Source organism: Haliaeetus leucocephalus, unplaced genomic scaffold, assembly GCF_000737465.1.
Source record: "Haliaeetus leucocephalus isolate CR32 unplaced genomic scaffold, Haliaeetus_leucocephalus-4.0 Scaffold933, whole genome shotgun sequence".
NCBI classification, from domain to species: domain Eukaryota; kingdom Metazoa; phylum Chordata; class Aves; order Accipitriformes; family Accipitridae; genus Haliaeetus; species Haliaeetus leucocephalus.
In genome coordinates this window covers 1-10,341 of record NW_010973369.1, presented here as the reverse complement: position 1 = coordinate 10,341, position 10,341 = coordinate 1, and the positions used below count along the sequence as shown (strand labels likewise).

The window sequence follows — 10,341 nt, the reverse complement described above, 5'->3', positions numbered from 1 at the left end:
CGGGAGCCGCCCTCCTCCGCCCGGCCCGGCCCGGCCCGCTGGGCGCCTGGCCCTGCCGCTGTCACCCTGCCGAGCCTCTCGTGAGGGCTTGTCCGTACTGAAATAAAGATGCCCGGCTCGCAGGCGCCTTTGTTGGGCCACGTTAGCAGGGGGCCGTCCCAGAGGCAGGAGCCGAGCCGGCGGGGGTGGTTTGGGGCGGCCCCGGGCCGAGGCAGGCAGCTCTTAGGATGAGCAGGTGGCAGTACGCGTAAAAGAAGCCCCGTCTCAGTTTCTTCCGTACGAGATAAAGTGAAGCTTCCCTGTATCGTAACGACTTCTTGTTGGCGGCATCGGCACATCGGCAGCGCTGTGAAACGTACTGTGCTTGGGCTGTAAAGACTTGGAGAAAAGCTAATGCAGGAGGAGCCGAGCCTGTTACAAGCTGCATTCGCTCATCTTCATTCTATGTCTCCGTCCAGGTACTGCAGTACCGGACTCGGTGTCGAGAGTTGGAGCAGCAGCTGGCAGCAGGAGGGGTGAGTGTGCAGGTTGCCAACTAAAGACCGTGTAGGTGGCGTTTGTTAAGGCGGGCCAAAGCAAGCTCCCCAAAGCAATGGCAGAGGGAAGCAAGATTTTGCTGCCTGAGGGTTTAAAGAAGCGCTGTAAGTTTGCCTGCGAGTGTTTTGTCCAGTTGCCATTCTTAGAGGAGCCAGTGGTCCCAGAAATGCGGGTGCAGGAAACCCTGTGAAGGGGGATTTTAGTTTTGAGAAAGGGTGCTTTATTGCTGGCGTAACATTTTGTCCTAGGGCTCAGGAGAGGGCTGCACTGCCTGTTAGGTTATATGGCCGCCTCTGAAAAAGAACGGGTTGAAACGTGGCATTTTGGAAGGCAAGAATGCTGGCGTTCAACATACGGCTATGTGCTTTTCTTTCTGCTTCACGGCTAAAGTAAACCTAGGAAGAACAAAGGGTAGGAGAGTAGGAGAGCATTCCCAGGCTTCAAGTCGAAGTGAGCGCTCACGGTTGTGAGCTAAGGAGACCTAGCTGCGAGAGTGCCACAGTGGGGGACTGAGGAGAGCTACTCGCATTGAGCACCACCCTTCCCCTCCCTTGCTCTCCATAGTCACGACACTGTTACGCCTGGAAGAAGCCACGAGCTCCTGAGCTACCCAAGCGAATGGAGCGGAAAGCGGTGGATGCTAACAGCAGTGAAGGGAAGACAAGAATTTGACTAAACTTTTCCTTTCTTCTGAAGGGACCCCTTCCAGGCAGGTGGGAAGCCACAGAAGACCAGAGCCTGGAGAAAGCACTGCTTCAGGTGGAAGAGGAGCAGCAAAGGTACAAGAAAGAAGCGTTCCCTCATACCTGGTATCCTGGATGCTCGTGGAAGTGAGGGAAAACCTGTCAGTGCTCCCTGGTCTCCCCAAGGGGAGCAGTTGGGCAAGCTGCTTTGAAAGGAGAGAGGTCCACAGTCTGTTTTCTGTGGTGCAGTAATAGTGTTGTGTGCTGAATGGCTCTGTTTTGAGCGGGGGGTTATTCCGGGTGATTCCAAAGGTCCCTTTCCAGCCTAAATTATTCTGTGGTTCAGTAGGTGAGCGGGTCAGGAGAGTGCTAGAGAAAGGTGATGCGTCCAGTGATCAGACAGCACGAAGGGGAGGCAAGACGTGAACTGTGGGCATCATCAAAGTAGAAGGGGAAACCGAAATTGTAGGTGGAAGTAGAAGGCTTAAAGCAAGGAGAAGCAAATGAGTATGCCATCACAGAGAGATCTTAGTTAATCCTAGAAAGCACTTTTACTGCCTCTCGGTTTGACAACAAAGTCAGTGTTGAGGGAGTTGGGAAATCACGGAGGCGCTGCTTGTGGATAGCAGTTGTTCAGTGACCTCATTGCTGTTTCTCCCTTTCCAAGGTGTGAGAATCTGGCAGAAGTGAACACTCTCCTGCAGGAACACCTCGAGGAAGCGAATGAGGTTAATTCAGCCCTTAAAGAAGATGTTGGAAAACTGACGGTGGATTGGATGAGGGCCCGGGAGGAGCTGGAATTGAAGGAGAGCGAGTGGCGCGGTGAACGTGAGGTAAGGATGGGCGACGGGAATGTCAGACGCGATGCCGGGGTGGAATGAGAATGGGTTTTATTTCTGGCCTGGAGAGCTTGCTGTGTGAAAGTCGTGGCACCGTTGAGGCTGTCTTGGTGTTTATGAGCAGAAGACAGGGGTGTGAGATGGAGGAGTGTCAGCAAATTGTGGTGATGGGAGATGCCCGCGTGCTGTGACCGTACTGCTCGTTCTCAAAGGCAAATGCTTGCTGTTGCTGGGCACTGTAGGGCAGTGACCCATGAACGCTCGTCTGTTTTTTAATAGTTCCTAAATCTCTGTCTGCAGCAGTGGAGACCGAAGAGAGGTCAGTGTGTTTTCGGATTCAGGGTAGCCAACAGAAGAACAGCACAGGCCTCCCTTACCAATAGGCTGTTGCAAGCAAATCTGACACTGGTCTCGGAGGGGCTTGTTTTTGTCTTCCTCCACCGAGCCTGTTAGACACCTCTGCAAGGCGAGATGATGAATCGCGATCAGTTTGCTTTGTTGATACCCGCGCCTGCAGGGGAAGTGTGGATGTTCCCTTCTTTGCAGTCAGGTGGCAGGTCTACTGAGGATGCCTCTGTGGTGGCTCTTCAGTCCTTGATGCCCCCCCCCCCGATTGGAATAGTTCTTAAAGGAGACCCGGTGATGACGGTTGTGTACCCTCCCCTCTCTGAAAGGCTTGTACAGTGACAGCTGTTGCGTTAAAGGGTAAAGACGTTTGGCAGTAAATAAACCCCCTTGCATTCCAGCTTATCCTCAGATGTCAGAGGGGCTGGGTGTGGCTAGGTCTAATTTCTGAGTGATGTCCAATTCAATGCTGTAAGTCTGGTCGTGTTCAATATATTGAACTATCATGATGACGGACGCACTAATAGCGTACTGCACTTTCAGTTTCGCCATGTTCAACAAACTAAAACTGCCAGACCTAAGGAGTGTGGTCGCGTTTAACAAACTATCGCAGCTAGATTTATGAGCAGCGCAGTTTTTTAAACAACAGGAGTACAGATTCTTTTGAATTGCCGGTGATAAATACACTGTCTGCAAAGCGTGTGCAAATAATAATACAAGTGCATTGAATTATGGAAGAAAAGAGCTCTAAAGACTTCTAAGTTTCCCAGGAAAGCACTCACTACAGCCGAGTGTCCAAATCTCACCCAGTAGGCATCCCTTTTGGGGAGAAGAGAGGTTCAGCCTGTCGACTGATCCCAGAAGTCAGCGATATCCTCCTGACTTGTCCACGATAGTATCTTCCCTAATAGTTCCCTTCTCTTAAGGCCTTTTATACTATTTTCTTATTAGGTGGAGCTTGAGGGACTCTAGTCATACATACCTTTACTATGATTGGTGTAAAATCTTCTCGCTTTACTTTTAAAGGTGCATGCTAAAAAAAATTCAGAGCACATGCTCAGTGAGGGGTGGTCGCACATTGGAGGCGGGTAACTTTGGGGATGGAGGTGTTTTTTGGTATTATAATGAGATTATAATGAACAAAGTTCACCCAAAGGACATGATGTTGCGTGTCAGTACCCCAGAATGGGGCACTTATGATATAAATCAGAAGTAGGGCAGTAGGTCGCTAGAACCCTCATTAGTTCACCTTCTTGCTTCAGTGGAGTCAATGCAGGGACCTACCGTTCTTGTTCCTATCTTGTTCCCTGTCCCTGCGATGATATCCCAGAGCCTGGCCACGGTGTCTCCACCCTCCGCGTTGCTCCTCTTCGGGTCAGCATACCAGCTCCCTTGGTGTTGCTGACATCTAAGGTTGTGGGTTATGTGGCTTAGGGAATTATTATGGAACAGATTCCTTGCATATCCACTGCATTCCACTCTGGAGGTTTACCTTCCCCTAAGAGGGGTGGGGGAACGTATCGATATATCACTTCCAGTAATCATTCCACGACAGCGAAGGCTAAAATGGCATTTCTTTTTGTCTTTGTGTGTTTAGCTTTATGACAGCTACTTAATGGGTGAACATAGCCGTCTACTCAGCCTATGGCGTCAGGTGGTAACCTTCCGCCGTCATTTCCTGGAAATGAAGACTGCCACTGACCGGTGAGTAGAAGTGAAGGCTAGATCTCGTTGCAGAAAAAACACAGCTTCCCTTCACAGCTGCTTTTTGAGCCTTGATGTTACGTTAGCTGCGGCTAAAGATACGATTTCTCCTTTGGTAGTCTGAAGCGATGCCGTTAAGCAGGCTTTGGGCTATTTTCAGAATCATTTTGTTTGATGCTGGTTTTCAGAGAAAACTGAGGGGCTTGGGCTATAAGCAATGCAGAGGCCCTGAACAGGTGACTTGGCTATGGTGATGTTTGGGCATATTAACACAGACACAGGCATATGTGGACGAGTTGGGAGAGACTCACCAAAGCTACGCGTGCAGCATGTAGAGCAGTCCCTTTAACAGAGTGATTAAAATCTGCCTTAAATCTCACTGGCTTTCTTTTCCCACTGCTCCTGATGGAAAGATCATTCATGAATATATGTATTTTTTTTTCTTCTCATTTCCAGCTTACATTTATTCTGGTCAGTTTGTATCCGCTTATTCTTTTACCAACATTGTTGAGAGAAAGAATAGCTTCTCTCCCCTGTTACTGTGTTTATCCAATTTATTTTGCTTAGTTTGATCCCTCCTTTTATGATTGTTTTCTTGTTCTTGGGCTCTCTGAGGTTCCTTTCTCACAGTTGCCTTCTACACAAACAAAAATAGTGTAGCCGTAATAGTACATTCTTCTGGTGTCAGCATGCAATTTCAAACTCTGGGTTACTGTCAGCCATCTATCTTATTTGATTATAAGCCTTCCTTAATGTGTAGAGTATGCCTGACCTACTATTTAATTCTTGTGTTATTTGTGCGTTTTTGTTAGAACATTCTAGGCTTATTCTTACGTTCTTACCTTATTCTTACCTTCCTGAAATGTTTATTAGGTAGATATTGTCATGAGCCTGTTAGCAGTCCACATGTTGATAATAATAGGTTGCTTGAGGCTGATCCCCTAGGTATAAAAGCTGGGTACCTTGGTAAAATTCCTTACATCTGTTAATGATAGTTAGAGTATGTAATAAGGTAGAGCAGGAGCAACAATTAATAAGAGTAATGAGAGGTCCTTGAAGCCTTCTGGACGTGCCATATATTTCCTCTTATCTCTGAGGAGAAAACAGACTCATTCCTCAACTATCCTGTAGACTTACTGCTCAACTGTCAAGATGTGTCCTGATCCCAAAGCATCAGATGAATGATTCTCCCCCAACGAAGATGTCATCTTTCCTGCTAGCTTTTACTGTTGCACAATTACATGCTTCAGAAGTGAGTCAGCTGGTAAAGATGGTGGTGCGAACATTAGGTCTTTCTTGATTCTTCTTCAGAGATTTGTCAGAGCTGAAGGCAGAGCAAATGAGGCTTTCTGGATCTATACTTGTAAACTGCTCCCGTCTAAACTCTGGCGTACAGCTCTGGCAGTCCTTCACCCTGGGTAAACCTGTCCTGAAGGATCAGGCACAGCAGCAAGCGGGACAGAAAATAAACCAGAAGGCTCAGGAAGTGATGTGCTTACCAGTCAAGGGGGACCTGGAGAAGAAGGAGCTTCAAGACAGGTAATGTGTTTTAAACCTTGCTATTACCAACATTATCTTTTGTGGCTGCTGCTTGGATTCATAAGTGGGCTGTGTTCACATTTAAAACGCACTGATTCTGCACAGCCCTGTTGCTGTCCCTAGTCAAACTATTGCCTTCAACAGAAAGGACAGAAAAAAACATCTGACTGACAGAAGCTCTTCTGAGTAAGACAAGACTGGAAAAGAGATTGCGTATTACAGTGTTTTTGCTGTTAACTGATTCTTGGTGAGAAATGGAGACCAGTATAAAGAGAGCTCCGTCTCTTGTACAACCCTGTTGCTACCCAGGGCTGTGCTAGAGTTGGTAGGAATTTGCCCAGGGCCATCATAAGCAACATAGCACCTCTGTACTGGCAATTCCTTGCAAGACTGAGTGCAGAAGGCCTTTGGGGAAAGAAGTGCCATTTTGCAACATCAAGCCTATTAACCTGTAGAGGTGAATGCTGCCTTTGCTGTATTTTCTGGATTGAACTTTTTCTGCTATGCTTCTGCGAGCTGCTTAGCCCTTTAACAGGTGATGGTGTGCAGGGCTTTTGGAATGGCACATGGACCTTTTCTTCTCAGGGTGCAGGAGCTCTCAGCCTTGCTTGTACAGTCTCAGAAGCAGAACGAGGAGAAGGAGAAGACCATGAAAACACTTAACGACACTGTGGAGATTCTAGTATGTTTTACCTTTATCTGGGAGATAGCCCAGTGTTTGCTCTCCAGCCTTAGCACAAAGAGGTGTGGCTTCCTCAAGAGAAAGAGTGGTAAAGATGCTAACTGTCTGGGAACGTCATCAGGCACATTGCCAAAACATTCCTTGTGTGTTTGGCACATGTGGAGTCAGTCCAGGTGCAGGCAGTGGTAGCAGAGCTGCAGACAATCCAGGTGTCTTCCTTAGGGGGGTTGCACCAATGCTATTCTGCCTGGGACTTGAAGTCTCTGGGGGTCAAAGTTCTTTGGAGTTGACAGCTTCATAGCAGTCTGTAAAAACTAGCTGTTGGTCTTTCTCTTCTTAGTGTTAGCAAAGAAGAAATTGAACAGATATGGGAAGGAATATACTGGATTCACCAGGGCTGAGGCTTATCGGCATGACAGTGCTACTGAGGATAGGAATGCTACAGAGGGGAGCAGATCTTCCCTGCCCACCCTTTCTTTATTCTGTTCTCAGGAAGCAAGTCGGTTAGAGAAAGAATATGAAGCTTCATTGACTAAAAGTGCCAAAGAAGAGAATCGTTCCCTCCAAAAGCTGATAAAAGATATAACTGAGGTGAGTGTACAGAGTTGGGACCACATCCCTGTAAATGTGATTTAAAAGTACTTGAGGAAGGCAACAGACTATCCCAGGGTATAGATGTGTATGTTGTGTAGTGTCTATGTTAACTGCGACTGGCTGTTTAATTTTTATACCACTTTTCTGACGTAAAACCTGTTACAACTTCTGAGCTGGCTGTCCTGTGACACTTCAGCTGAGTCGCAAGAAGTTTCAGTACCTTTGCCTTCACCGTCCCACTTAGGTCTCTCTTGGACTGGGCTTTCTGAGTTGGCTACTTGACATTTGTATTCCCGTGTTTCTTGGAGGCTTCCCCCACCCTCCTTGAGCAATGACTCTCTTGTTCTTCAGATTTTTATAAAAGGTCACTGACTCAATCGATGCAGTTGCCAGCTCTGCTCCTTCACTCTACATTCACTGACCATTTTCTCCCCAGAATTGCAACTGGTCTAACTGTTCAGGGGTAACTTTAACTTAGTCCTAAACTTCACTGTATGGAGGGGGTTTTAATCATCAGATCTCTTACACAGCCTATCACAAAGTCAGTTATTTCCCCTTGCGTTGTCATTTTTATCCCCGTGTGCTACCACTCAGAGTAATTATAAACATTAGCTTTTTTGTTGCTGTTTTCCAGTATTCATCAGCTTCCTTCTTCCCTGGGCAGCGTTAATGTTTCCTTTCATTGCTATTTCCAGTGTTGATCTGGTGCTCGTGTATGTGGCTCTAAGCAGTTGAAGGAGACCAAAATCTTTCCTGAGAGCTTCAAGAAACTGAGTGTTCAGGCAGCCTCCAGTCACTTCACACTTGTTTCTTCTTGTTTATAGTAGTTGTACTCAGAAACCCCCGGAGTACTTGTGGCCACAGGGACAAAACTTCCTTGTTGACCGAAGAAATTAGAGAATTGAGTTTTTAATGACTCTAGGGTGAAGTGGGAGGAAAAAGGAGAACTAGATAAAGAAAACCAAGTAGAATGAGCAAAGAGTAACAGCTTGATGTGGGCTTTCAGGTGGTGTTAGGTGACAGTGACAGCATGGTCAGCATTATCTGCACTGACAGTTCCCAGCACGCAGAGTCTAGCACCATCCTCTCTTGTCTGAGCTCCGTTGATGCAGAGCATGCCTTTGTATTGGTTCAGGAAGCACTGGCAAGGAGGCGAGGAGCAACGCAGGTGAGGGTTTCTGCTTGTCTTCACCACTGGCCACAGGCTCAGCTGCTAATGCCTCGCTTAGCTTGAAACCTTTCCATTTACTTAGCCAGTTTAGCCAGTTTCTTTCTAGCCTTCCCTCTCTTGGTACTGTATTGCCTTGCCAGTCTCGCCAGCTCTGTGTTCTACTGCTTTTCTCTCCTTGATCTCCACTCCCTCATCACACACAGCTTTTGCCTTCAGGTGAGCTGTCTCTCTGCTTGCTTCTTCTTCCAGCTATCTGGTGCCATCTTCCCTGCTCCTTATTGCTTGTTTGTGCTCCTTCCCTGCCCATTCCTTGCAGGCCCTAAAAGAAGAGCTTTCTGCCAGGCAGGACTCTATCAGTTTCCTGCTGCACCAGCACAGACAGCAGGAAGAGAAGTGCAGGAACCTGCAGCAAAGGCTTGAGCAACTGGAGGAGGAATGCAAGTCATCCAGCAGCCACCGGCAGCACCTCCAGTCTCTGGTAGAAGCACTCAGAAGGTAAGTGTTTTGTCCTCCTCCTGTGTTCTAGAAGCAATCTTGCTTCCAGTTCTGGGAGTTCAGCAGTGTTACTGGGCAAAGAACTCGCCTGCCCTACCACGGGTATGCCTCTCTTTGGCACTTTAGCATCCTCCTGTCACTGCTTTCTATGCTCTACTGTAAATCCTCAGGCTGTCTTGCAGTTTCAGAGTGATGTTGGAAGACAAGACGCCTCCCTCTCAACATGCTGCTTGTCTGAAGTCTGTTCTTTGCATGCCCTTTCCTAGCCACTGCTTCTCACTGAATGAAGGCAAATCCTGCCTTTCTTTCTCTTTCCCTCTTCAGTTACATTGCAAGGGGAAGAGCAAGTTCTTCCTTACCGTGCTCCCCACAACTCTATCCTGGAATGATGAAAATGGGATCCGTGACTCTTCAGGCCTCTTCCTTCTTCTAACTGAGCTTTGTCTCTGCAGTGACTGTGCAAACCTTGAGAAAACCAGGGAAGAGCTACGGCAACAGCTTGAATTAACGGAGCAAGAAGCCTCGCGTCTGCGTCAAAGTAACACTGAACTGCAGCTGAAGGAAGATTCAGCCCAGGGGGAAAAGGTGGAGCAGCAAGAGATGATGGAGAGAGCATGTCGTGACCGGGAGCTCCTGTGAGCGTTAAAGCCTTCTCTGTGCAGGGGTGGGCATTGCTGGACTTTAGGAGGCCCATGGTAAAGGAATGAATTTTCTCATGCTCATCATTTGTGGCATAGAAAGGGAAGGAAGCACATCGGCAGGTCTGGCTACCTACTGAAATATAGCATAGCTGCCTCCTTGTACTTTCTTTATGACCCTTGAAAAAAATCACTCCAAACCTGACCAGAGTAGTTGATGACAGGCATAAGATGAAACAGGAGAGGTTCAGACTGGATTTAAGGAGAACAAAGAAATGGAACCATGAAGGCAATCATGCGGCAGAACAGGTTGCTCAGAGAGGTGCTGCAGATTCCACCCCTGGAAATTGGGAAGACCCAACTGGATAGAGCCTTGAGCAACCTGGACTGATCCCATAGCTGACCCCAGCTGCTTTGAGCTGAAGATTGGGCTAGAGGCCTTCTGGGGTCCCTGCCAGCCTGAATCATCCTGTGATCCTGTGATTATTGGATTGGAGATTCATACACATCTCCTCCCCAGATAGATTGCAGGCTCTTTCATCGTTTCACTGCTGAAGGCAAGTGTAATTGTGGGAATATTAATCCAGAGTTTAGAAGTCATGTTTTACCCAAAGAAGAACTTTGGAAAGGAGAGAGAGAACTAAGAGGCAGGAGGCTGTTGAGAGCACCTGAACTTTTTGGAAACTTCCTGTGATTTCTGGAAGCTTGTTTTACTTGCTCTATGACAAACGTTTCACCTGCAGCCATGACAAAGAGTGATGCAGCTCTAGTCAGGAAATTCCAGCATTCTTTAGGTGTAAATAGAAAGCTGTTGGAAATAATTCAAACTGCCATATCTGGGACATAGGATGTACTCTTGGTTTTGGAAATGAGAATGTTTTTTACGTTAAAAACCTGTTTGTCTTTCCCCTTCTCATAGACTGAAGGACTTAGCTGCACTTGAAGGAGAACACTCATTATTACAGAGCGAGTTGGTAGTCGCAAGAGAGATGCTGGAGGAATCGCACCTTCAGAGGGATCTGCTGAAGCAAGAGAAACACGAGCTTACCGTGGCACTGGAAAAGGTATGGTCACCTTATTCCGAGGCAGCACTTGTGGGAGAGGCAGTTGTGAT

The 10,341-nt window shown here is 47.4% G+C and overlaps 1 protein-coding gene across 1 annotated transcript in view; it reads left to right on the top strand.

Annotated features, from left to right (window-relative positions):
• CEP250 (centrosomal protein 250kDa) overlaps window positions 1-10,291 on the top strand; it is a gene marked incomplete at its 3' end in the record, with an annotated part of 10,565 nt that extends 274 nt beyond the window's left edge. The window contains exons 2-12 of the mRNA XM_010584091.1: window positions 459-515; window positions 1,234-1,316; window positions 1,888-2,053; window positions 4,002-4,108; window positions 5,420-5,647; window positions 6,233-6,329; window positions 6,822-6,920; window positions 7,930-8,091; window positions 8,411-8,589; window positions 9,042-9,224; window positions 10,147-10,291. Coding sequence (XP_010582393.1) covers window positions 459-515; window positions 1,234-1,316; window positions 1,888-2,053; window positions 4,002-4,108; window positions 5,420-5,647; window positions 6,233-6,329; window positions 6,822-6,920; window positions 7,930-8,091; window positions 8,411-8,589; window positions 9,042-9,224; window positions 10,147-10,291 — 1,506 coding nt within the window. The remainder of the gene's footprint in view (window positions 1-458; window positions 516-1,233; window positions 1,317-1,887; window positions 2,054-4,001; window positions 4,109-5,419; window positions 5,648-6,232; window positions 6,330-6,821; window positions 6,921-7,929; window positions 8,092-8,410; window positions 8,590-9,041; window positions 9,225-10,146) is intronic.
• Between the last annotated feature and the right edge of the window lie 50 nt (window positions 10,292-10,341).